Source organism: Chanos chanos, chromosome 3, assembly GCF_902362185.1.
Source record: "Chanos chanos chromosome 3, fChaCha1.1, whole genome shotgun sequence".
NCBI lineage: Eukaryota > Metazoa > Chordata > Actinopteri > Gonorynchiformes > Chanidae > Chanos > Chanos chanos.
Window position 1 is genome coordinate 6,620,001 of NC_044497.1, and position 27,809 is coordinate 6,647,809.

The 27,809-nt window shown below is 44.6% G+C and overlaps 2 protein-coding genes across 2 annotated transcripts in view; one reads left to right on the forward strand and one right to left on the reverse strand.

The window, feature by feature from the left end:
• kiaa1217 (KIAA1217 ortholog) overlaps nucleotides 1-22,753 on the forward strand; it is a 51,242-nt gene extending 28,489 nt beyond the window's left edge. Inside the window, exons 6-21 of the mRNA XM_030767269.1 lie at nucleotides 2,870-3,630; nucleotides 5,538-5,642; nucleotides 6,248-6,297; nucleotides 7,067-7,230; nucleotides 7,739-7,914; nucleotides 10,305-10,435; nucleotides 10,659-10,806; nucleotides 12,117-12,603; nucleotides 12,973-13,186; nucleotides 13,778-14,100; nucleotides 14,813-14,962; nucleotides 16,293-16,397; nucleotides 18,128-18,202; nucleotides 18,396-20,207; nucleotides 20,847-20,984; nucleotides 22,183-22,753. Of these exons, the coding sequence (XP_030623129.1) occupies nucleotides 2,870-3,630; nucleotides 5,538-5,642; nucleotides 6,248-6,297; nucleotides 7,067-7,230; nucleotides 7,739-7,914; nucleotides 10,305-10,435; nucleotides 10,659-10,806; nucleotides 12,117-12,603; nucleotides 12,973-13,186; nucleotides 13,778-14,100; nucleotides 14,813-14,962; nucleotides 16,293-16,397; nucleotides 18,128-18,202; nucleotides 18,396-20,207; nucleotides 20,847-20,984; nucleotides 22,183-22,704 (5,361 nt within the window). The 3' untranslated portion in view covers nucleotides 22,705-22,753. The remainder of the gene's footprint in view (nucleotides 1-2,869; nucleotides 3,631-5,537; nucleotides 5,643-6,247; nucleotides 6,298-7,066; nucleotides 7,231-7,738; nucleotides 7,915-10,304; nucleotides 10,436-10,658; nucleotides 10,807-12,116; nucleotides 12,604-12,972; nucleotides 13,187-13,777; nucleotides 14,101-14,812; nucleotides 14,963-16,292; nucleotides 16,398-18,127; nucleotides 18,203-18,395; nucleotides 20,208-20,846; nucleotides 20,985-22,182) is intronic.
• A 3,519-nt stretch (nucleotides 22,754-26,272) lies between these two features.
• On the reverse strand, nucleotides 26,273-27,259 carry LOC115806463 (uracil nucleotide/cysteinyl leukotriene receptor). Its single transcript, XM_030767165.1, has one exon. It carries the CDS (start codon nucleotides 27,257-27,259, stop codon nucleotides 26,273-26,275), a length of 987 nt encoding a protein of 328 aa, XP_030623025.1.
• Between the last annotated feature and the right edge of the window lie 550 nt (nucleotides 27,260-27,809).

The following is a 27,809-nucleotide window of genomic DNA, read 5'->3' on the forward strand; positions in this document are numbered from 1 at the left end:
TCCATGCTGTGCCTGCCTGTGCTAAATTTTTACTGTGTACAGAATAAGGTTCCAAATTTTATCGCCATAGGTTGTTTTACAAAGCCTCACCGAGTCTCTCTCTTTCTCTCTCTCTCTCTCTGTCTGTCTCTCATGCATTTCAGTCATTCTGACTGTATGTCAGATATGTGCATCCCTCAGGGCTGTTTAGTAAGGGTCTGTATATCTTGGCCTGACTAACCCTATGACAGAGGAATCTGTTCTTTTGTTTGACTGTGTCATTTATCTTATCTTCAGGGTGTTAAATCTTCTGCCTACGGGCAGGTCTCCTGAGAACACCCCGCAGGGGCCAGAACACTGTCTTCTGTGAGCTGTGGATTTGGTGTCACTGTTTTTTTGGGGTTTTTTTATTTTTTGCTTTGCATGTCACACTAAACCTTTTACCCCCAAGAATAAGAGTAAAGTGTGGTTTGTCTGTGAGTGTGTGTGTGTGTGTGACTTCATAGACCTAGACTGAATCCAGGCTAGAAGGTGAAAATTCTTCTCTAGTGACCTAGTCTTTACACACTTTCGGATAACACTGAATGTACATCTGGATCTGATGAGTCGTCCAGAAGCCCTGAAACTGGATGCTGCTGGAGTCGGGAATGGGAATGCATCTCTCCGCTCGTTTCATTCAGATTTTCCCAGGACGGTGACGGAAGTATCTTTCGGAGTGTTTGGCGACAGGCGGGGGCGGGCCGTGAAACGTTGTGTGAACGGAACGCTTTCTGCTCCTTTGTTCTCCTACCGCTCCGATACCTCGCGCCGCTTTCCGCTGAAGTCGATAAGTGACCGACGGGACCGAGGGACGGTAAAAGCGACACTGCGCAAACACCAGGCGAATGCCTCAAAGAGGCTTTATCGTGGTTTTCTGCTCGAAGTGAAATAAAACAGAAGGGAAACGGAGCTCTAAGGAAGCTGTGGTCCCGACCAATCATGCAAATAAAGCCAATATGTATTCATTCAAAGCGACGGCACGGCCCATCTCCCAAAAATCATTAAAATATGAAATTTGACCCGGGTCAGAGGAGGAGCTGGCTCCTGTGAGTCCGTTTTCACAGCGTTTTACACCGTGGATCTGACCTTGCCTTTCGCTGATTCACGGTCAAAACTTTTGTGGAGTTTTTTTTTTTTTTTTTTTTTTTTTGAAACAATGGATTTAAATGAAGGAAGACTAGACTGTATTCAAACTGAACTGAATAGAATCGGATTGAATTGACCTCTCGTATAAAAGGTTCCGCACGGTATAGAGAGACACGCCTGTCGTAGGTTAAGAGGGCAGAGGCGATGTCAGCTCAAGCTGATGAGTGAAGTTTGTATGGATGAAACTGCAAACCAGTTCTCTGGCTATATCCCCTTTACACACCGTGATCCTGTGAGCGTACGACACGGTTATTCCTGTTCACCTGCATACTTTTAACATCCTACAGGAAGCAGCTGACAGAATGAAAAGTTGTTTTGTTCTCAGACATTCATTGCTGCATTCTAGAACTCTCTGCTGGAGGGTTTTACTCACTTGTTGAAGGAAGTGTAATTATTTCTGTTTATGCATTCAAAAGTTTCTCACTGATTGCTGCAATTGCTGCAGTGGGGTGAGAGAGATGTAGATACACACACACACACACACACACACACACATGCGTGCACAGACGCACACATTCACACTCACACACACACACACACATACACACACACACACACACACACACACACACACACACACAGAAGTAGGCTTTTTCAGAGGTATTTCACCTGATTCATATTAGTCTCTGGCATGTAGCCACTTTGGGGTCCTTCATGGGTGGTCAGGTCAAGGTCAGTATCCTGTGCATTTTGCCTGATTAAAACTCCAAACCACACTCACCTGTTCTACATTTTTACTATGTACAGAAAAAGATTCCAAATTTGATCCCCACAGGTTGTTTTTACAAAGCCTTACTGAGCTTCCCTCTCTCTCTCTCTCTCTCTCTCTCTCTCTCTCTCTCTCTCTCTCTCTCTCCCTCTCCCTATCTCCTTCTCTCTCTGAGTATGAGTGTTTTTACATGTGTTTACTATTTGAAAAGTTGAAGCTCTGGCTGTGAGAGGCTTAGCTTTAAACACTGTTGGAACTTAAACAAGCAAGCAGCTGGTTTAGAAAAACACGACTCATCTTTTTAAAATCTTGTTTCCTGACAATTTGCCCTATTTTAGAGGTAAAGCATACATTTGATCTCTTTTACTGTGTGCGTGTGTATGTGTGTGTGTGTGTGTGTGTGTGTGTGTGTGTGCATGTGTATGTGTGCGTGTGTGTGCGCGTGTGTGTGTGTGCATGCGTGTACATTTCTTTGCAACCTTGGCTTGAATTCCTGATACTGAAACTCTATTTAAAGGTAAATCAGCTTGGTTTATGAATCTCGACTTGAGATCAAGGTGTCTGATGTGGGACTGAATAAATGATTGAGGCAAGTTAAAAGACACAGAGGTGTGTGTTTGGGTGAATCTTTGCCATGGCAACAGGATGAAAAGGCAAAACAAATCTCTCCCTCCTGACTGAGAGAGATCAGCCACACCTATGTGCTCAGTTAATGAAGTTGAATATTTTGCCTACCATGTTAGCGTAGGTGAATTCACAAAACGTAGTCTGAGAATATCGATTTCATTTTTGTAGGATCCTGTATGTGATTAAAATCATTTTTAAATTGTCTGAACTCTGTTTAGATTTTACCTTTCATATCCTTATGTGCATGGGTTAATACAAACAGTAGTATTCGCCAGTAATAAAGAGAAACTCTGTTTCTTTTTTTGGACGCTCGTATGATGTTTACAATGCGTCTCTCACTCTCTCGCTCTCTCGCTCTTTCTCTTTCAGATGCACAGAGAGATGATGTACCCCGGGCGGGACGGCCCACATCCGTTGCGCCAGCCCCCCATGGGCCCGCCCCCTCCCCATGTTCTACAGGGCTCCATGTCCCCCACCACACCTCACGCCATGCCCCCCTCGCCTTCCCGAATCCCCTTCGGCCCCAGGCCCGGGGGGGGAGGGCCAGCGGGCGCGGGAGCCCCGGTCAGCGGTGGCACCATTCAGCGTGAGCGTGTGACTCACACCATGTCAGCTCCTGCCCGTTCCGCCTCCCCCTGCCCCAGCGCCATCCTGGAACGCCGCGACGTCAAACCGGACGAGGACTTGTGCGCTAAGGGCGGGACCTTGCCTCCCCGGGTGGAGGGCATTTACGCTGATCCCTACCTGATGCACCACCCTCCGCCCCCGGACGCTGTAGACCACGCCTACCATCGTGCCTCCATCCGTTCCTATGGAAACCCCGGCGTTCCCATGGAGTCAGCTGAGCATCACTCCCTGTACAGACAGAAGAGCAGGAACAGCCAGCTGCCGACTCTGGGTTCCAAAACTCCGCCTCCGTCTCCACATCGGATGGGCGACATGAGGATGATTGACATCCACACTGGCCAACCACAAGGCCCGTTGGTTCTGGAGAGATCTTCGCCCATTCGGCAGTCCTTCAGGAAGGAGGCTCCCGTCTCCATGGAAACTGTGGTAAAGGGTAGGGGTCCGCTGGCACCGTCGGTGACCCCTGACCTCCAAGGTCGCGCACCCAGTGACCCGCAGACTCAGTAAGTGGACCACTGGGGAGAAAGTGGGATTCAAAAGCATGGGGATGAATACTAACTTCATATCCATAAAACACCCACATGCACACACACACACGCGCACACACACACACACACACACAAACACACATTCATACTTACACACATCTCTAACCCTGCATCTTGTGACTTACTCTAAATAACTAAAATATGCATCTGTAACCATAACATAAACACTCAAACATTCACACACTGCATCGTGTCATATACGCACGCACAAACATTTCTAACAGTGCATCCAGGGAACGCACCCACACACACACACATCCACGTCTTGGCTGTGTTGTGGGGAAAATCTAACCTGAAAGATTCTCTGATACCTGAGCAGAGCTGTCGGCTATTCTACAGGTAACTGTAGTCAGGTGTATAATTGTTTGTGCGCTGTAGATCTGTAAAGATATGTCTGATTAGCCAATGCTGTGGCCCTTAGCGGCACCGTAATGAACGACTCTTTAATAGCTCTGCCTCGCGTTCCCATAATCCAGCATGCCTGTCCGTGCCCTCCGGAACTCTGTTTACCCTTCTGGCATTGCCAGTCAGGCAGGTTCAGTCAATAAACGGAGACGTCAGACCTCCTAACGTGATGATTATTACCAGGACGGCCGAGGAGCAGAGGAGCTTTCGTCTGTAAGCCCAAAAAACCAAGAACATCCTTTAGATGGAGTGGTGTACTCAGGAGGGGTTGAAACGCAGCTGGCGCTGGCTCCAAATAAGGCAAGATTTCGACCAAAAGTTTAGGACAAACTCAATCTCCTAATCCCGTCTGGTGACCAGTGGGGAAAAGGGGAATTCTAGTGGGTTTGGCTTCGTTAAACGCAATCAGCGAGCGGGGTTATCCGAGGCCGTCACATCCGAACTCTAACTGTAAGAGGTCCTCATACCGCCGCAAAACAAAGAAGACGTCTTAACTGTGGGAAAGTTCCGGAAGACATTTGGAGCTATTCTGTAGTTGAAGTATTACTGACTGACGGCATTGTAATATTAATACCCTCTAATTGTTGTTGCTGTATGTGGAAACTTAGAAAGACTTCATTGACTCAGTCATTGCCTTTTGTCACTGTAGGTGTAATTTGCTTTGTCTGTCGTAAAGACGTGAAGAGAAATTGGTTTGCCCTGGGTTTGACTGGTTAGCTATTAGAACTATGCAGAGATGCTGGTCTGTTGAATTGCTTTAACCGTCATACCTTCATTTGTAGTATAATGGAGCAATCCATTCTGCCTGAGAGATAAACCCGGCATTATATTACAAAAGGAAAAAAAGAACAGGGGGAAAGAAAAGGCTAGGGCGCTGCACATTTTTCAATTAGAACTGTAATCAGTAGATAAGCAAGCTCACTTCTGTAAACCTGGCCAACAGACACAGGGCATTTCCTACCTGATTTTATTCAGCTGACACACGCATAGTTTCTCATACGCAGACACACACACACATACACACAAACACACTCACGCAGACACACATTCACACAGACACACAGACACACACACACACACACACACACAAACACACTCACACAGACACACACACACACACACCCAAACACACTCACACAGAGACATACACACATACGCACACATGCACACACAGAGACACACACACACACACACACATACACAAACACACTCACACAGACACACACACATACACACACATGCTCACACGGACACACACACAGACACACAAACACACACACATACACAAACACACACACACATACACACACACATACACAAACACACTCACACAGACACACACACACACACACATACACGAAAACACACACACAGACACACACATGCACACTCACACAGACACATACACACACACACACACACACAGTAAGCATGCTGTCTCTGCTCTCTCTCTGCAGAGAGCGGATGAAGGCTATGGAAGAGCAGATAGCCAGTTTGACTGGCCTTGTTCAGACTGCTCTTTTAAAGGGGCAAACCACTAATGGCACCAAGGATTCCTCCAGGTAAGCAAGGCAGGGCAGCAAAGCGCTCTGGGTAATGTAGTTGAGAGGTGAATTAAGTGGCTGACATATCCCATTTCTCTCACAGTAAGATCCCTTTCAGAGAATGACTCACTATCAGGGAGGCTGGTTTGAAAATGGTTAGAGAGAAAGAGTAATACAGAGAGATAGATAGACAAAAATACAGAGAGGAGCTGATGGTCCGGGGGCGGTCCGTACCGTAAACTGACCAGTAGCGTGAATGGAAGACGCATCCTGACCTATCGTGTAACCTTTCTGTCATGTCTAACTGACTGACTGTCATCTTGCCTGGCCTCCTGGATGAATGTTTCTGCCTGCACTAATATAAACCAGACTAATGAGTGTTAAATGGCTTACGTTATGAGTGAGTAAGTGTTTTGTGTGGGTGTGTGTGTGTGTGTGTGTGTGTGTGTGCGCGTGGGTGTGAGAGTGTGAGTGTGAGGGTGTGGGTGTGGGTGTGAGTGTTTGTGTGAGCATGTGTGTGTGTGTGTGTGTGTGTGTGTGTGTGTGTGTGTGTGTGGGCACGCCTTAGTGTGCTCACGCACACACATGGTCTTTTAGGACTAAATTCTTTTTCATGGTTTTAGTGACAGATCAGTGAAGTCAGGCTCTCCTGTTCACAGCACATCCAGCGCAGGTGAGAACCATTGGTCTTTTCTTTTCTTTTCTTTTCTTTTCTTTTCTTTTCTTTTCTGTAGTTCCGTCAGACAAAGCTGTGTACGCAATCAAGTCCCCTCCCGCATAAATGCCACTGAAAAATGTGTTATTGTGCTACGTTGTATGTTTTCGCTGTACGCACAAACACACACACACACACACACACACACACACATGCAGTGCCTCCACACCTGCCCTCAAACACAAAGATACAGCACAGCTTCACAAAGCAAAACCTTTGCATTATTTTAAGCGGGACAATATTTTCCATGTCTGGCTTTGAGATTGAAGTTTGACCTAAGTGTGTGGAGAGATATGGGTACAATAACAGAAATGTAATCTTCTGAAGGAACACAGAGTTCTGTGGTTCTAAGAATTTTCTTTCTTCCTTTCTTTCTTTCTTTCTTTCTTTCTTTCTTTCTTTCTTTCTGAGCACTCCTCACAAACCACACTGGAGAAATCCTATTCATTTTCAGAGACAGTGAAAAGTCCTCCAAAGCCAAACTTAGGCAGAATATATATCACAGTATTATCTCTCTGACTTTCCCTCCAAAGATAACAGCGCAGAGCACTCTGGACTTAATGTTCAGTCGCATACCGCACCCCCTGGAGAGAGGACCAGGAATACACAGCTTTGTGCTCAAAATAAAGTGGCCGTCTCTGATCTCGTGCCCCGCCTAAAATCTTTTGTTTTGTTTTGTTTTAAGTACCTGCTCTGAGCTTGTCTTTGGTTTGTTTTTGTTTTTAAGGGGGTTCACCCGTGCTCATGCCTAAAAGCGCTACGCTCCCACCTGAGTCTAGCCCCGCCCCTACTCCGCCTGTTGGCCCCGCCCCCACACAGGTGAACTTCGCCCATCTTAAGCAGAACGTCTCGGAGCTCCGCCTCCAATTACAACAGATGAGACAGCTACAGGTAAAAACGCTTGATATTATACGATTCTGTATTCTGTGATTGCAGTTAATACAGGTGATATTGCTCTCTGTCTCTCTCCCGTTCTCTCTCTGTCTCTGTCTATGTCTCTCTCTCTTCAGTTATAATCCACTACAGTGTGGGGAGTTCAAGCTCATCTTCCTTTAAACTGATTTTGAGATGAGTTCTTTTTCACTCTCTCAGTTTGCACTCCCATCTGCCTGGAAGTCTGTTATTTGCAATTCAAACATGGGCCTGTCACTGAAATGTCAACACTCAGGGCTTATCAGGGCTTAGTTTAGAGTAGAACACACAAACACTCTAGGCCAGTGTAACAGTTCCTCCTGCAAATTCTCTGATAATGTCCATGTATAACAGTAGTCTATATCTGTGTGCGCGTATGTGTGTATGCGTGTGTTTGTATGTTTGTGTGTGTGTGTGTGTGTGTTCGTGTTTGTATGTTTGTGTGTGTATGTATGTTTGTGTGTGTGTGTGTGTGTGTGTGTTACAGATCCAGAATCAGGAGTGTGTACGGGCTCAGTTAAAGCGGGTGGAACAGGAGATCAGTGTGAAGCTCGGAGAGATCCTGAGGACACAGGAGGATCCTGCTCACAGACAGAGGTCACTGGTGGATGAGGACAGACACAAGTACCTCAGCATGGAGGAGAAGGTCCTCACAGAGCTGGGGTAAGACACACACACATACACACGCGCACGCACACACACACACACACACACACATGCACGCACGCACACATACACATACACATACCGTTTGAACTACCACCTCTATCCTAACTCTAACCACAGAAGTATATTTACACAGTTTTTAAAAATAACGGTAATACCTTTTTAAATGAAGCAAAAAAAGAACATTTACCAACTGAGCAAATAAGTTGTTTTGTCCCCGCAAAGTCAGTTTTATCAAACACTCAGTGGTCCTCACTGGTCGACATCTGAACCACTTAGTACAAGGACCAGTGCCTGCCCACTTGCTCTGCAGTCTGAACTTCTGCACTAAACAGTACTGTTATCTGAATCCAAACCATCTCTTAGAAACATAGAACAACAACAACAACAACAACAACAACAACTGACTTACTGCAAACACTTTAATTACCGTCACCCACTCCTCCCAGCCAATCAGACGCTGTGATAGAATCTCTCTGTAATTTGACTGTTTACCTCGTGAGGCTGGCGTGCAGCCGTAAACATGTACCCAGATAAACACGGCAAACTTGGCGAAGCGAAGGGGGACATTAGCTCCGGCGTGAGGACTCAGAATTAACATACTGTTGGTTTTGGCCTCCTGCCAGCTCTGAGTCAGCAAACACTAGCACTGTCTCCCAACAGCATCTCTAATGAGCAGACATGGACTTCGGCACGGTGAGGATGTAGTGCCAAAAAAAAAAAAAACCCTCTCCTGCTTTTCCCCCCAGGACCTGAGGGAGAGGTTAGAGGTTAACTGGACTTTAGGGGGAGACTCCTAAAAAATAGAGCCCTTTTAAAAAAAGGCCGTTTATTGAATTATGCCCAAAAGATAAGCTGAGCGGCGTACTATGGTAACCATGACAACCGAAGAAGCTTTGGCAGAAAAAGCTTGCAGGCGGATTGTTTGTTGGGTGTGATGTGGGTACGTCAGTATTTTCGCTGGACCGTCGACCCGTTCAGCGGTGTTGTGCGTACTGACGTGCTCAGGGCAGCAGATGTTAAAAGTGTAAGTGTTGACCAGACTTCTGTCAAATGAATATGTGTGAAATGGCTGATGGACTTGGCTCTTTGCCAGTACATCTCCTTTACTCTCTATCTTTTTTGCGCTGAAGTTTCTGCATGTTTAACAGGACTGAGTGTTTCGACACGGTATCAAACAGACGTCACATGAATGTCTTTTAAGAGTCTTCATCAAAACAGCCGTTTATCCCGTAAGCAAACCGAGATGTCGGAAAGAAAGGCACCGAACAGCAGTGTTCGAGTCATTCAAACACTTCAGATGCTCAGAGGTTTAAAATTCTCCGTAAAATCTGACCGCCACTTCGATTTACACTGCTTCTCTCCGTTTCTATGGCTGTTGAATTGCTGCATCTGTTCCTGTTAATATTCCTCTTTCTGTATCTGCTTACATAGTCTCTCATGTTCATAAGAGCACCTTGTCATATTTATAGGTCAGTTAAAGTGGTGTGTGTGTGTGTGTGCGTTAGTTTCTGGCCTTCAGAAAAAAAGATGACTCCATTAACCTCCTTTTCATCTCCCTCTCTTGCTTTTGATATCTATTCTCTGAGGTGGAAGGAGCGTTTTCTGTCTACAAGAGAGGGCATTCCACCACGAGACAGTTTATCTGCTCTCTGAACCCAGAACTATTACCTCCAACTGATTGCCAACTGGCTGAGTCATATCCTCAAATAAGCATGTTTTACACACATATGAAGCAGAGGCTACAGGAGAAAACCCCGGTTCAGTCCTGTCCGATCAGATCTACAGGCTGACAGAGATGAAGAGATCTTAACTGTTCTTCCTAGTGATTTCCATTTCATCTCTATGGGTCTATGAGGTTTGACCTTGGGCTCCCACTACTGCTGTTTGTCTTTTAAAATCATGGGCTATGAGAGTAATGCCTTTTCATTGTCGGTAATGAAATATTTTCATATCGGCCAATCAATGCCTGCAGTCTATTTTCATCAACCCGCTGTCACTCAAGAGGTCTAAGCCAGCTGCTGGAGTGTTCGCTCCAAACGGTGACGTGAAATGTTTGCTTGTACTGCAAACTGCTGGTCAAAAGTATTACAACATGTGTTTTATTTTGATTGGCTCCCCATTTTTCTCTAGGCTTCGTCCATTTGATCATCATCTGTTTTCTGTTTCACTCTGTTTCTTCTTCTGTGTCAGTGTTTCAAAAATAACATTATTTTTCTTAATTATCATTTTGGACAGTAATACTGAAGCTCCCCAGATGATGTAAAGCAAATAGAATCAGTAGTTGATTCCGTTCTGTTGACTGTCCACGAGATATCCGTTTGAGAATAATTTCTGTTCTGAGATCAGTATTTTGAACAGTCGGGTTGTCTTTTGTGTTTGATCAGGGACCTGGAGCAGTACGTGGAGGGTCTGAAGAGGGACTCGGGTTCGACCCAGCGAGCAGTGACTTTGAGAGAAGTGGAAGACGGCGCAGTGGGCCTGAGGAAGGTTGGAGAAAGCCTGGCCGGACTCAAAGGTAACGCCGCTCACTCATCACAGTCTCACACATCAGAGAGTAAAGTCTGTAACATCGCTATTCATTTCTCTCACTCATCTCTCTCTCTCCCTCTCTCTCTCTCTCTCTCTCTCACTCTCTCTCTCTCTCTCTCTCTCTCTCCCTCTCTCTCTCTCTCTCTCTGTCTCTCTCTCTGTCTCTCTCTCTCTCTCTCTCTCTCTCTCTCTCTCTCTCCGTCTTTCAGGAGAGTTCCCTGCTCTGCAGACCCGTATGCGGGCGGTGCTGAGGGTGGAGGTGGAAGCAGTGAAGTTCCTGAAGGAGGAGCCACATAAACTGGACAGCATGCTGAAGAGAGTCAAAACCCTGACTGAGACTCTCAGCCACCTGCGCAGGTACAGACAGACAGACAGACAGACAGACAGATAGAGACAGACACAGAAAGAGAGAGAGACACAACGGGGTGAAGAAAAGAAGAAGCATAAGAGTCTTATAGAAAGGACCAGACAGACTTGTCCAGTTGCCATTTCTATTGAGGACAGAACAGCATCTATATTATCAGCGTGTTTAAAACACATTTCCAGCGCTCTGACTCAGATTTGATCGGCGCCGTAATACTCGACTGAATGCCGGCAAAGTAGCAGAAAGCCCATTATCCTGGTGTCAGATGCTAAACGGTAACTCTGAAATATAATTCTGACACAATGTGACACAAAACAGGAACAAGTAATTTGTTCATTCCCCATTCCACCCAGGCCTCTGTAGCACGTCTGCGCTAAATGACTGAAATTGAGTCCGAACTTCTCCAGCTCATTTGCATAATGTAATATGATTGGCTGGAATCCAGCTCTGTGCCCTCATTCATACTCTCCCTAAACATCAGTCCTGATTAGACTCAAGCAGTCTCCTGTTTACCTCGCTCTCTCTTACTGGATTTTCTCCGAAAACCGTCATCTCTTATTTCTCCCCCACTGTCATGACACTTGAAAGAACTTAACTGTTTGGTAACAATCACATTTCAAATAATCATTGCGAATTTAGATCAAATGGATGTGTGTCACAGGAGATGTTAATGAGGGACTGCTGTGATGTTGATTGGTCTGGCGTAAGGGTAGGTTTCTGTAAGAGTGAATATACTGTGTTTATGACGTTTTTTAAACATCATATTTGTTAAGCATAGAATGAATGGCAAATTGTACTTCATGTCGCACAATTTAAAAAAAAACAACATTAATTTGACATTTTTCATGTCAAAGTGACACTTTTTTGAGAGTTACCTTGAGTGTTATGTACCTAGTGAAATCCATATAAGTTACTGACGTTTGATTGGCTGACTGCAGAGAAAGCCGTTAATTGCCAGGGAGACAATGCCAGCTCCTCTGCCTTGTTTTGATTAAAGACGATACACGCTGTCGTCAGACTATAAATACTGAACGATGGCAACGTATCAACTGTCGTTCAAAACCTATCTCCCGACACATTAATCCTGACACATAAATTAGCCTGAAGGCTGGCTGGCATCTCACTACTGTTACAAACCGCAAACCATCACCACCAGCAAAGCATCCCAACTGTATAACCAGAAGAGTTCTCCTGATCTGAGTTGGAACAAATTAAGATGTAGTACATATGGTCTGTAGTAACACGTAGTTGTGTTAAGTGTGTTATGTCAGCAGTGTGATCTCGCTTGGCCTTATTTCTCAAGGTGTGCCACGGAAGGCTTGCTAAAACCCTCGGAACCGGTTACCATGACAACCCTGACTGCAACTGAGGAGGCGGAGTCGAGCCAGCCCGTGGAAGTCCGTGACTCTCCCTCGACCACACCCTTACCAGAGCCTCAGGGCTCGTCCGTAAGGTCGGAGGTCATGAACTCTAGCCCTGTGGTTATCCACCATGCTCAGAGCTCTCCTGTGCCGATGCAGAAATCTCAGCATTCGGTAGCACCCACCACAAATGCCACCCAGGGTAGAATATCGCCCCCTTCACCTGTCACGCAGAGTGGCAGTCCCTCTCAACTGAAGAAAACCACTGCAGCACCCCCAGAGCAAACTCCACCAGCCTCCAACACCAGTAATGGAGTCCCCAGCAACAGTATCCATGGCAGCGCGGCAGTCAGCGCCGCACAGAACCTGTTCATTGAGGAAATCCATACCAGCCACAGCAAGAGCAAAAACAGAGCTATGTCTATAGAGGTAGGCATCATGGGAATTGTAGTTCAGTAAATTACCAGACGAAGGGATTGGGCCATTTCAGGGTTTTTGAAGATCTGTACTTGAGTCCAAACTTTTATGTCTGTTTTCTTCACAACATCCTCACTGCTACTCTTTCTTTTACCTTTTACCTGTCCACCCCCCCCACTCTCTCTCTCTCTCTCTCTCTCTCTCTCTCTGTCTCTCTCTCTCTCTCTCTCTGTCTCTCTCTCTCTGTCTCTCTCTCTGTCTCTCTCTCTGTCTCTCTCTCTCTCTCTCTCTCTCTCTCTGTCTCTCTCTCTCTCTCTGTCTCTCTGTCTCTCTCTCTCTCTCTCTCTTTCTCTGTCTTCCTGTTTTCTTTTCTCTCTCCAGGCTGCAGAGAGAGAGTGGGAAGAGAAGAGGCAGAACATGGGACACTATGACAGTCGAGAGTTTGAGCGGATGCTCCAGGAAGCAGAGGCCAACATGCTGAGAGGAATACCCAGCCTGGAGGTGCCCAGTGAGGCACAGAGCTTCCCCGCTCCCCCTGCTGGTTCAGATGAGGTCTTCATTGAGAAAACGGAGCCTGCAGCAGCACCGCCACAGGGTGAGGGTTCGTGACATCGTCAGCAGTCTACCAGATCTGCTCTGCTTTGAATCAAAGAGCAAACATTTCTTCTCAGCCTCTGGCTTTTTCCAGCAATTAAATTTTCAGTGGTGTCTTGTTTACAGTTGTTTATTTTGCATTCGCTTTCATTTCATGTAAACACACTTTGTCTCCTGTGCTCCGTCCTCTTATTTAGTTTCTGTCGTAAACTTTACGGGCGAACTCAACCCTCGATGACACACGAGCCCATTTTGACAATTGCGCCGTTGTAATTACGTTGTCAACATGATTCATCTGTTATGTTGACTCGTATTTACCAATGGTTTTGTTATTTACATTCTGAAGTTTTAAAAGATACATTAGCGCATGACTTTGGTAAACTCTGATAAACTCACTGAGTGGAAAAAACATCCTGTCTGAAAGAACCATACTAACAGAATTTAAAAAAAAAAAAAAATGTTTTGTCCTCCTGATGATTACAAGCTGCGAGAATACGAAGTGTGTTGTGAGTTGTGATGCCGCAGGAAAAACGGTGTGAAGTGTTTTTTTTTTTTTTTTAAACTGAGTTTTTGTTGTGTGTTGTCATGACAGAGGAGAAGCCGTCTGAGGCGAACAGCGAGAGACCTGTTAAAACGGGTCCTGAGAAGCCCCCGAAACCTGTGTCGGAAAAAGCGTCCAAACCCACCCCGGAGAGGTCCCCCAAAGCCAGCCTGACCGCTAAGGCCAGCCTGGAGAGACCGGCCAAGTCCAGCGGCCAAGACAAAGTCACCAAACTGAACCAGGCCTCAGAGAAAGCCAGCAAGTCCCCCCCGCCCCCGCCACCCCGGCGAAACTACACCTCTGCCCCTGGCATGACCACCACCCGCACAGGAGAAGTCATCTACACCAGCAGAAAGGAGTCTTTGTCTGCACAGGTGTGTGTGTGTATGCGTGTGTGTGCATGTGTTCGTGTATGTGTGTGTGTGTGCGTGTATGTGTGTGTGTGTGTGTGTGTGTGTGTGTGTGTGTGCACGCGTGCGATCGTGTGTGTCTGTGTCTGTGTGGATGTGTGTGTGTGTGTGGGTGTGTGGTTTAGGTTGCTGCATCATGGTGCGAACTAAAAAAGTTAGTGTTATTATTGTTAAATGAAAAGTGTCCAAATGCTTTTTTCTCTGACAGCTGGGAAGGGGTTATAGATAAGATTACGGTTATGTTCATTGTTTTGAGGTGACAGTGAAGTGAATATCAATGGGAAGTTTGCTCTGTGTGTGTGTGTGTGTGTGTGTGTGTGTGTGTGTGTGTGTGTGTGTGTATGCTCTATTTGTGTGAAGCCTTACACATGCCACAGTGAATGCTCTTCCTGTTTTTACACAGTGAAAGTCTAGTGCGTCACTGTTAACTTTAGACATGTGTGTCCTTTGTTCTATTGTTATTGTCACTATACATGCATCCTTGTTTACACTCACCTAATTTCCGACTTTACGGAAACATCTGTTTATAGTGACTGTCACACATGAATGAGTAACAGAGACATGAGTGACCTGTTTACTGTATCAATAATGCTTAAAGTTGGCGGTAGTTTGTGGTGTGCGCAGGGAATATGTCATAGCCAGTTCCTGAATGGTGATCACATGTCTTTTTCTTTAGGAGGGAGAGGAGGAGCTCTCTGTGTCTGCCCAGGCAAAGCAGAAGACTCCCCCTGAGGTGAAAACCAAACCCTGCACCCCTCCCCCCATCGCAGCCTCTGCCATTACTGAGGATGAGGATGAAGGAGACAAGATTATGGCCGAGCTTCAGGTAATTTACAAACACACACACGCACGCACGCACACACACGCGCACACACACACACACACACACACAGGTTACACATGTATATGTGTATACACTTATATGCACAATACACACATACGCACACACACACACAAACACGCTGGTTACACATGTATGTGTGTATACACTTATATGCACAACACACACACACACACACATACACACACACACACACACACTGGTTACGCATGTATATGAGTATACACTTATATGCACAATACACACAGACACACACACACACACACACACACACACACGTACACACAGACTGAATCAGGCTGTGGTGTGTTAGGTGATTTTTGGGAGCGGGCTGCTGTGTATATGTGGGTGTCTGCTCGTGCTTTATCACTTCTCTTTTGTGTTTGTTGGGTTTCCTTTTTTTTTTTTTGCGGCAGAGCGTCAGACTTTTACTGTCTAATGGAGAATGTTACCATATCTCCATTAGAAACCAGTGGGCAAGCATTCACAGTTTCAGAAGCCGCCCTCGTGTGCCACTGACCACAGACAATTTTGATATTGTAACTTTCCATTGCAAAACACATATTAGAGGAAGAAGTATCTTCTTTCGAAACTTGTTACAGTATTAGAATGACAGACTATTTGAGTTCATTTACAAAAAATGAACTCGGGAACAATACAGAGACTAGCTATTAAGGGATTACTGAGTAAGAATGTCATTACTGCTTAGTAAATACTAAACTTTGGTGTTCATTTGCAGATTAAAAAAAAAAAACTCCAAAGGTCAGGATAAAGTCTTTAAATCCTTTAAAATATTTCTTGTGGTAATTACTGGGAAATCAAAATACCTCTACCGCTGGTTTGAAATGTCTGGTCCTAGTGAATGTATAATTCCCTGAGGCACCCACGTGACACTGCCCTGTCAGAGTCACAGAGCAGTGGCCCCGCCCTGGGGGCAGTCACAGAGCAGTGGCCCCGCCCTGTCAGAGTCACAGAGCAGTGGCCCCGCCCTGTCAGAGTCACAGAGCAGTGGCCCCGCCCTGGAGGCAGTCACAGAGCAGTGGCCCCGCCCTGTCAGAGTCACAGAGCAGTGGCCCCGCCCTGGAGGCAGTCACAGGGCAGTGGCCCCGCCCTGTCAGAGTCACAGAGCAGTGGCCCCGCCCTGGAGGCAGTCATAGTCTTGGACCCAGCTCCCTTTTTTTTTTTTTTTTGCACAGGGGTACGACTTTAAAACACAGCCTGTGCTTATCCAGGCCAGATTTTTAACCCCCACTTTCCTCATGAATTCTTACCTCCATCCCCCTCCCCCCCCCCCCCCCTTCCCCCCCACCCTCAGGTGTTCCAGAAGTGCTCGATTAAGGATGTAGGGCTCAAAGGTTTGGTAGAGCCACAGGTCAGAGAAATAAGAGCCGGGGCCTTACTGCCCCTCAAAGATAAGAAGGTAACGGATATGGCGTCTTTTAGTCGTCCTTCTAACTGCCTGCTCCTGCCGACCGCTTGACCTCCCCGCCTCCCCCCGGTGGCTGTCCTATACAATGCCAGAACGCCTCTTACCAAGCTCTGCTTACTTACTGTACTGTACACGCTTGCGATGGATGGAAACCTGTTCTGCTGAGTGTCTTCACTGTTTTCATTTAAACTCTGTTTTTTCCCCCTCTCTTCCTTTATTTCCTGCTGAACTCATGGCCTGTAGTGTTTTATTGACTGAGTGTGGAATAGTAAAGATTGTTTGAAATTCGAGTTTTAGACCACCGCACCTGTATGAATTAAAGATGGTAGTTGTTTGATTCCTGAAATTTGATTGGCTTGTTTGTCCTCATTTATCCAATCAATAAACTAACAAGATCTCTGATATTCTAATACAATGAAGTGGTGTCGTGTGTTTCTTTAAATAATTGTATTAATGGAATTCCTTTTTTTTTTACGAGTTAACCATTCAAAACAAGATAATACCTGAAATCAATAAAACAATCTTTAATCAATGGAACTTGCTTTGAAACATCTTTCCAGCATGGTTTGACCTTCACAATATTTCTCTGTTCCATTCTGTCTTATTACTGTATTGTAAGGGCCAAACCAGTAAGAAGCACGTTCCTGGTTATATTCAAGCTCTTGTAGCCAGAAACCGACTCGACCTGGTATTTCCAAAGAGAACTATATCTGTTGAGTGACTTTGGGGAGACTTTATTTGAGTGGAATGGGGACCTAATCAGTGCTCTTTAGAGCTAGGCCTGCAGTGAATCTGTTGGTAGGGAGCCAAACCCAGCCAGCAGACGAGAGTTCAGTCTTTTTGAATCTGCTCACCTTATTGCATGCCAGATTCTTAATTCCTTTTTCTTGTTTTCTGGGAAGACTCTCTCTCTCTCTCTCTCTCTCTCTCTCTCTCTCTCTCTCTCTATCTCTCTCTGCATCTTTGCTCAGCCTGCAACTTTAATCTCTAATTTGTACTTTTTCACTCTAAATGCTGTAATATATGTAATATGATCTTCAATTTTCAGGACAGTTATTGCTGATCACTGGAGATTGTCTTTCTGCTACTGCTGATGTGTCATTTTGTATGTTTGTGATCTTCACATGATTCCTGATCTAGATAGATTATGGAGTAATCTGATGAAGGGTAAAATCTGGAGTCCAGTTTTTCCTCAACACTCTTATAATCCTATACTCTTATAAATATGTCCAGATTATTTTAGTTTTGATGAGCATTCTATAATATGATTTCTCTATCTCTAATCTGTCCTCAAATGTCATTTTATAGAAATTTTAGTCTAGATTAGAAAATGGTACCTCAAGTGTAATCCCAAGAATCAAAAGTATTGGCTCTAATCCCTAAAGACCTTTGAATAGACCCACTACAAATAAAGTCCACTAAACTTCAAAGATAATCTCAACAACACAGTGGAAATTAGAAATCCCACTCACACTGTATCTGGTTTGTCTGCATGTTTGATAGAACATTTTTTAAAAAAAAAAGAAATTTGAATCAGATATTTGTTTCTTCATTCAGATGATTTCAGTATTAATATTTAGATTGTTGAGTGAGATTGTTAGAGATTGTTAGAGTGGTGGATTGTTGAGAAACTGTCAAATGCCAGGGAGATTTAACACAGTTTACACAGAGAGACAGAGCATGTGTACAGTGATGTTATTCCTCATAAACTGTCCTAGCAGAACACAGACAATCGGGAAGACAAGGACCCTGTCACGGATGAGAATGGGAACAACACTATCCGACAGAGCTCAGGGGTGAGCTGTGTTTTCTATTTGGTTATTTAATTGGTTCACGATGAAAGTGTCTTTTGCATCTTAATCATTGTCCTCTATCACAGCACACAAGCCTATAATATGTTGAGCATTACGTTCCTATGTTACATATCATTCTTATTGTGCTTTCCCTGTTTCTGACTGCAGTCTCTCACACTAACCTGTACTCTTGCAGGTCATCTACTATGTCACAGCTCAAATCTCCAAGGAGACGCCTCAGCCGTCTCTGACGCCGGAGGAATCAAACGATCGCAGAGACGTGCCGCTGTCACCGTCCTCACAGGTCTCACATGTCAATACTTCTGACCAATCCCAAAGTCCGCAGCAGGTTGTCACTGATGGACCGACTACAAACTCCAAGAGCAATGGTCCAGCCACCAACACCAGTCCTCCCGTTTCTCTGCCTCAGACACATCTCACTCGGTCTGAGTCTTTGAAGATCAATCTTCGCTCCGCAACAAAGGATCGTCCCAGTTCCGTGCCTCAAAAACAGTTCACCAGGTCTGGCTCGCTGAAAATAAATCTCCCTTCCACCACAGGGGATCATTCCAGCTCTCTGCCTCAGAAGCATCTCAGCAGGTCTGGCTCACTGAAGATAAACCTCTCCTCCCCTAAGGAGGAAGGCAAGCGTGGTATGACCGTCTCAAAGGTCCATGTGGTCAAATCTCCTCCACTTCAGATTAGTGTAGAGGAGAGGGTAGAATCTCCAACCAAGTGTAGCGTGCCAACACCCACAACAATTGGGGAAACTCCTCCTGTTTTTACCTTGGCAAGTACAGGCCAAGCTGGGTTAAGTGGAGACAGTCAGCAACCAGTGCTTGGTTCCTCCAGGGCCAGAGAGAGGAAGTATGAGGAAGACAACCTGACTGATGATGCTGGTCTGAGTCCAGACCTGCCTGGGGAGGAGCCACCTCCTCCTCCTGATAACATTGCTTTCATGATTACTAACACCAAAGTACAGGCCCTGTCCACTGGAGAATACCAGGAGCTTGTTAATGCAAAGAGAGGCAGTGTTCAAACTGTTACTGTTGGCAACAAGCGGCACGTAACCACCAACGGTGCCTTGGCATCCGGAGATGCCACTCAAGGCAGCGAACTTCATGACATGGACAACGGTGGGTTCAACAAGAAACCTGTGATCATTATTTTCGATGAGCCAATGGACATCCATTCAGCCTACAAACGCCTCTCTACCATTTTTGAGTGCGAGGAGGAGCTGGACAGGATGCTGGCAGAAGAGAGGATAGATGAGGTGGAGGAGGAGGAGGAAGCGGAAGAGAGTTCTGGAGAAATGCAGGTAAAAAAGGGGTCACCAGAGAATTCAGGGAAAGTGCCTGGTGGGACACCAGGTGCGGGAGACCATCACACATCATCGTCTTCGTCATCGTTATCTGAAGGAGGACCGCAGTCAGATCCTACTGGAGACTCGAAACAGGATTCTAAGAAGAAGTTCAAGTTTAAATTTCCCAAGAAACAGCTAGCAGCACTGACGCAGGCCATACGCACCGGCACCAAGACAGGCAAGAAGACCCTGCAGGTGGTAGTCTATGAGGATGAGGAGGAATCTGATGGAACTTTGAAGCCCAAAGAGGCCAAGAGATTTGAGATTGCGCGGTCAAAACAGGACCCCAAAACTACGGCTAACCCCCAGGACCTGCAAGGCCGGACGGACGAAATCCGTAAAAGCACCTACAAAACCCTGGACAGTCTGGAACAGACCATTAAACAGCTAGAAAGCACCATCAGTGAGATGGGCCCACGGTTGCCTGAGGAAGGGGGACCTGCTGAGGACCCTAAACCTCAAGGGGGCCAGGGTGGAGAGGCTGCAGCACCTGAGAAAAACTCTACTCCTAAATCCCTCATGCCCAAATCCTCCGGATCCAGCAAGTCCTCAGGTTCCCGTAAAAAACCCAAACCGCAGCTCCTTCCTCGACCTGCTACGATCCCAACTGCCGGGGTCTCAGTCAGCGCGGTTCCTACCCACCAGGTCTCTCTCTAATTCTGACCGCTTCACCACCGGAGACCGTCGTTGGTCTTTCCTTCTCCTCTCCCTCACCCGAATTCCTCGCTAACCAGTTGGGTTCACAGATCCCTTAACTTACTTGCTCTGGTACAAGGGATCCACAAAGGGATTTAGGCTTTCTAACCCTGTGCGTTGAAACCTATGTTTGGATTGACTGATGTTTCACGGGTGGCAGTTTTAGATTCAGCACGTCTCACATTTTTGTTTTGTTTGTCAATAGCGGTGTAACGAGGGGCTCGGACAGGTTCTGTTTAGGCAGGCTCTACTCACCAAATTACAGTCCCTCACTTTTGATCCCTTTTTTTTATTATTGTTATTATCATTTCCTTATTGGGTTTAATTGTTTGAAGTTTGGTGATCACTGAGGGTGTTACTATGGTGAACAGGACTGGGTTGCATGCTTTCTTACTTCACTCTGGTGTTTCTCTGTTCGTGATCTTAAAATGTGATGTTATGACACTGCTAGATGTTTGAAACAGGCTTTAGCCTGCAGGTGACTCCCTGATTCCTAACCTTTCCACAATATGGCTCTCTGTTTTGTTTCCCTTTATTTTTTTTTATATCTCTTTTGTTCTTATTTTTTGGTTTGAATCCTTTTTGCAGAATGCCAACGCGATCTCACCCACTAGTCGGATGCCAGTGCCCGTATCTGCCAAGGCAAGGCAGCAACCGGGTACCTCAGAGAGAGAGAAGGCAGCAAAACAACAAAAGCTACAAGACTCACAGAGGCAGTTCCGCCAGGTAGTTTTATCATAGGCCTATCGTCCCAGACAGCAGAGAGAGAGAGAGAGGGGACACAAATTCAGGACACACGGTTGCGTGTGTATTGTAGTACAGAGATATGTAGCAGACGTTATAACGAGACAGGAAGCTAACAGAGAGTTAGTTGAAAGAACGTGAAAGCTGACAGATGTGCAATGGTTCTGTGTGAGCGGTTCGGTGTGAGAAACCACCTTGGATCTTTTGGTGTTTTCTCCCTGCTATGTTTGAGACTGAAGGCATGTGACTGTTACTTTTTTTGTTTGTTTGTTTGGGTTTTTTTTCGTAACATCACCAATTGCTTCTGCATGTTCGCTCTGCTCATGGCTTTTGGTGCTGTGTTGGTGACGAGAGGATAACAAAAGAAAGTGAAAAGTTAAAGCTGTAAGAAACCCTACCTGTCATTTCTAGAATTGTCCTCACAGCTGGTTCATAAAGCTCGTTATACCGCCACCTGCAGGGAGCTTCAGCTGGACGTTCCTCCACTTAACTTGCACCACACGATCTTACTTTAAATTACTTTTCTACTAAACTCTAGTTCACTCTAGTTCTAACTCAATAAACTCCTACATTTCCCACAATGCCAAATGACACCTCCTTTGCTAGATAAGATGCACCTCTACTAAACCTTCTGTGCTCCTTGGACCCCTTCCTACTCCTCAGTTTCCCTCGCAGGGGAACCAGGCCTACCTCACATTACCAGGATCCACCTTGCACTAAACCTCAACTGCCCTTTGGAAACCTTCCCACAATGCATCTCTCCTATTCCTCCCGGAGGCTCCTCTGGTCTTGTATACTGGTTGGTTTTTGTATCCTCACCCTGCGTGCCACGCACTCTAATACGTAAAATACACTCAGAATACTTCTCTCTTTCCCCTCCTTTTCCCCCTCAAGGGTTTTCTCTCTTCTTTTTATTAATATGATGTCTTCTTTATGTCTCACTTATAACCAGAAGAAAAGACAGATCATTAAGTTTGTCTTTTATTTGTGTGTGTGTGTGTGTGTGTGTTTGTGTATATGTCTTTAGTTCTCTGAGTAATTTTTGTGTTTCTTTGTCTGATTATCTCTATTAATTAACTTTAGGTCCCGATAGTATAATTATGTGTTACATTTTTTATGTTTTAATCATGACTTTTCCCTTTTGTTGACAATCAGTGTGTTCTGGCGTCTTTGTTTGCAGGCTAACGGAAGTGCTAAGAGATCTGGAGGAGATCCCAAATCCACTTCCCCTTCTGTGCCTGCCTCTAAAATCCCAGCTTTTTCCTCTAGCGTGGGAAAAGGCTTCTCCCAGTCTGATGCTACTAATTCCATTAACTCTTCCTCGCTCTCCTCCTCTCCCTCCTCATCTTCCCTTTCAGCCAACAAGTCCTCCATACCCTCCCCCCGTTCTAGTTCTGCCTCTTCCTCCCATATCCCCTCCCTCTCTAACGGCTCGCTTAAGTTAGCCCCGCCCACTCACACCGCTAAAGGCCTCTCCTTCTCCTCGCAGACTCAAAATGGTCGACCTTCCTCTTCCTCCTCCTCCTCTTCCTCCTCTACCTCCTCTCCTCACTCCCCACTGTCCCCCACCATGTTGGCTCAGGGTGTGAAGACCATCCGCACCATACACACACCCAGCTTCACCAGCTACAGCCGGCCACACAACGGGAGCGGCGGCAAATCAGCCATTCCCACTGCTACAGCCACCAAGGACTGCTCATAGAGTTCTCCGCTGGCTTTTCGCTCATGTCTTAGAGGGGTAAAGCTACTCCTGGTTCTTTTGTTTTTTCCTTTGTATCATTTTTAACGTGTGTGTTATTTGTGCTTTTTTTTTTTTTTTAGTGCTTTTGTTAATGTAAAGAAGTGTTTGGAATGCACTTTGTTTTTGTTTTGGGTTTTCTGTTCGGCATGTTGTTTAGCCTGCCTATGCAGTATTTTCATTGTTTTTGTTTTTTTGTTTTTTGTTTTTTTTTTAACCCTTTGTTTTCCCATTTTTGCAAACAATCACCCCCATCAGATATGATTTAAACTTGAAAATATTGAAAATAAATTTGAACATATGAAAATAGTATGTACATAACTAAAACTGAAGTAGAAACATGATATAGTTTCACTGCACAGTACACGCTATTGATTGATTACTAATATTGATTTCTTTGTTGGGTTTTGTTTTCCTCATGATGAAAATATTGAAAATATATTTTTCTTACGAGTAGAAAAGAAATAGAAAAAGAGAAATATGAAACAGATGTGTAATCCCGATGAACATGTGTATGTAATATTACAATGCGTGTTTTATTTTTTAAAACCAGGAAAAAAAATAGATTGAATACAGTTATATTTTGATCTCGCATTATTTTTTATGTTTGCCCAAATTTGGTTTAAGCCAAGTTAATTGTATTTTGAAATTAACTGTTCTTAGACTGATCTTTTTTTTTTTTTAACATGTAACATGTAAAACCATGGGAATACCATAGAGTTTGTTGTTTGTTTCTTTCACATGCACTGCCAATGTCTTTCAAAGAAAATGATTAAAAAAAAAAAAAACAGGTTATGTATTAAAATTCTCTTAATGTAGTTTTTGTGCCTAGCTGCCAAAGTTGTTGGTATTTCTCCTTTGGACTGTCCAGCTGCATTGGATACACTGTCTGAGAAATTCGATATGTACGTATAGAATGGGCCATCCCATCTTATCTGTCGTACTCTGGATTTACTGGAACTTTGCAGTACATAACTTAATGTGTACATTATCAGGGGACCTCAAATCTGATCTTGGGGGAGGGTCCAGATTTCTACTGATTTTTGCTCTCACTTCATAAGCAGAGGCTGATTTTCTTTTTTTTTTCTTTTTTTTTTACCTGGAAAACAGGTGTGTGCACTTTTCAGCCAATCAGAGATCACAGTGTTTGGTTAATACGATACCCAAGAATCAATCTGGACCTCCAAAACTGTATTTTAGGGCCCCTGGTCAAAATGTATACTAAAACAATAGCAACCAACATGTATAAAAAAACCCTTCTTCCGCTAAGAGTTGGTTAAGTCTTGTTCACATACTGTACCAAAGTGTATTTCTATGCATGCCTTCCTGAAGCTTTCATAAAGAGGGAGAAGAAGCGAGTGAGAGAGAGAAAGAGAGAGAATGACAGTGTATAAGAGTCACACTTGCACAGACAGTTTGTTTTGTAAATATATTTGTTTTCTCTTGTTTTGTAAAGCTTTAAACTGTACTGCAGGAGAGCGCTGTAGTCACAACTGTGTAGTTTATGAAAACAATAAAAGTCTGCATGCTTGTCAAATGGTCTCTTTGTCCCATCATATGGTGAATATTACAGTAATAAAACACACAGCACTACACGGTCACATTTTTCATCGGCAATGCACAGTCATGAGACCATAGCTGTCATAATAGCATCTTAATGCAAAAGATTCCAAAGATGAAATTCATGAAATTAAATATCAGTGGTTTTGAGGATCTATACCAGTCTAAATCAGGACCGAGTGATGTACATGAATCATATTCTTCACCCACCGTATTCCCCTTCAAATAACTGTCCATGTCTGGGAGTCCGCTGTGGTCACGCGATTTGTCAAAGAGAGGTACAGGGATCAATACACCTTCCCAAAGTTATACAGTACAGGCCTTTTGGTTATGATGCAAGTCCGAGCCATAAAATATACATGCAACAGTCAAAATCAACATTTAAGCAAAAACAGTGTAGTGAAGACAAGAGCTTTCATGCAGGTTTACTCCCTGAGTTTATTAAGCAGTTAACATCCTGTCATGTTAAGCGTCATATATATATATATATATATGTATATAACAATCTTGAGAAAAGCCACACATTATCATGTCTTAAAGGAAGAGATCTATAACTGAAAAAGATATGATTGTCAGTTGTATCTTTGGAGCATCTTCAGTGACAGACGGTTCAAACTGTTTCAACCAAAAAGAAAAAAAAAAAGTTTCACAAGTAACAGGAGATGCTGTCAAGGAAGTTTGACACAAAGATAACTGTGATGAGATGAGGTCCAAAGTGCATACCACTCGAACATGATGCTCACTTTATTTCACACACTCATTTTATTTAGTTGCATGGCAAAACGTGTAAACAAACTTAATTATCTATATGGTTATTTAGAAAGCATAGAAAGATAAACAGTGGTTCTACTGGGTGATAGAGATAGATCAAGTGGTGCGATAAGTCAGTGCTCACTCTAATTTCAGTACACATGCTGTTGCAGCAAGCACAAGTTATCTTTCATTCCGGTTTCAACCTGCAGACTAATGCGTTGGGTTTACATCTCAGAGGAAACCCTCATACCCGAGTGGTTGATTTGGTATGCTGTGTACTTTTGTTGTATGGTTTAAACCCATTCAACCACACTAAAGTATGAGAACACAGGAGATAAATATATATATTATCTGAATGACGATTTCTGTGATCAAACTTAATCTTTGGTTTTTACTGATGGAGCTTTGCAGGTTCGCTGACATCCGTGGCACAGCATGTTAAAAGCATAGGTCAAAGAAAAGTACATGATTAGGTAACATAGCTGAAGTGAGATCTTCTGAAGTTTTGGATTGGCAGACACACTGACCCATGCTCCTATTGGCCAATTCACATGAATGGAAATGGCCGATTGTGTGAGTATGCTTGTGTGTGCGAATGTGTGCCCATTGGCAGGGGATAAAATAACTCTAATAATCAGACAGAAATAATACATTTCTTGATCACATGCTGTTCGGGAATATTTTCACGAGCAGTCAGACTTGTTTACGGAGTTGAGGATGGGCTGAAAATACAGCATTTTATCAACTGTCCGTAAATTTACAGAGAGTTGGTAATATATATGACAACAGTCATCCTACGTTGAAGCACCTCTATTCTGATGGGAGTGTTCTCTTCCAAAACGACCGTGCTCCCATACTAAGGGCATGGGTGCTAACCTCATCCCCAGTGCTTCCTGATAAGCATAAAATGTAGGTAAACCAAATGTCATCGCTGTTTGAACCATCACATCTCAGTGCAGTAGAACTCTTAAGAGAAGATTCTACAGCGGTGTCTAAAATAACACCGTCCGCTAAACAGCGAATAATGGAATTTCTCAATGACGGGCAGTGTCCTGTTTCATTAACAGAAGTGAAGACACCTGCAGGACCCATTTGAAGAGACGTGGGAACTGCTCTTGACTCTTTTGAAGCTTTATACGTTCACTTCTGCGTTATTTCTAGCTGAATGCATTTTTCTTCTAAGGATATTTTTTAATGTATTAAGATATGACAAAGGGTTTTAATAAAACTGTTTACTTGAGGTAGTTTGCTGTTGATTGTCCTCTGAGCGTTTACAGAAAATCTGAGTCAGAGATTGCTGGTAAGTGCTGGCCAGGAAAAAATACATGACTGGGTCAAACACGCCACTGACACACATGAGGGCAGAGGTCAGGCGGTTGCCAAAAGCCAGCGCTTTCATTTCGTCCTCCGTCATGTCGTCGTGAGCGTGTCTCTCGATGTAAATGAAACGGTGCACGTGGTAAGGCACAAACGCGACCAGGATGTTGACCATGGTGAGTATAATTAACCTAATGGCTTTCTGCTGGACCAGCGTCCTCTCCTGAAACTTCATTGTCCTCAGCTTGATCAGAATGAGGATGTAGGAGACCGTCAGAGTGAGAAGAGGAACCGTGAACGCGACCGCAGTAGACACAAGTGCTTTGGGAGTTGTATTCTCAAAGTACAGCTGGCTGCAGATAGTTATATTTAACTTCTCTGACTGTATGGTCATGGTTTGGGTCGACATCAGCTTGGGCAGCATCGAAAAAGTCACAATAATCCACAGGAGAATGCAGGTTGCTTTAGCGTTCCTGGTCTTCCGCAGCGACTGTGATTTAATGGGAAGGACCAGAGCGACCAGGCGGTCAAGACTGATGAACATCATAAATAAAAGACTGCAGTAGAGGTTGAGGAAGAAGAGGACACCCACCAGGCGACAGGGGGCTTCTCCTAGCGGCCAGTGGCTGTCTGCAGCATGGTAGACCACACGCATGGGCAGGACCAGCACATAGGCCATGTCTGCTATAGCAAGGTTCAGCAGGAACACTTTGGAGGGACTTTTACTTTTGGCTTGTCGACAGAACACCCACAGTGCGAGGGCGTTGAACGGCACAGAAATGATGAGGATGATGATGTAGTAAGTTGCAAACAGGACGTTCTCCTCATGGGAACCAGCTGAGTAAAAGTTGTTCTTCATGACCACCGGTGAATGGTCTGAGTGATTCATACTGCCGTCTCTGAGATCAGACGAGAGAGAGAGAGAGAGAGAGAGAGAGCGCCAGGGGATTACAAACATATAGCATTTGTATAAACATTTTTAGTCTTTTATCCCTTTGACACCGCCTTTTTAATTGCCAATGACTCGTGTTCATGTGACAAGTGCCATCCAAAAAATGTCCTTCAAGTCTAATATTTTCACGACGGTCAACACTAATTTTCAATCACCGTGACGCACAATGTAGAGGTGTATCTGAAATCTAACAGCGAGTCTGACTAGGTCATAGTCGGTCTATTCCTGCTGGATACAAAACTGATTGAACTGAATAAAGGACGTGTAACGGCAACACACTTTTACTGCTCGTCATTGGTCATTCTCACAGTTTCTCCTGAGTTACGAGCGAATAGTACTCTCCTCTGTGCGCGTAACAAGGGAGCGTATGCTAACGACCGAGACCGAAGCGACTATCGGGGAGACCTCCGAGGGATCATGGACATTAAAGGGATCATGTTCGCAACCAAGATAGTGACAATAATATTTTCGACCACGCTGGGATTTT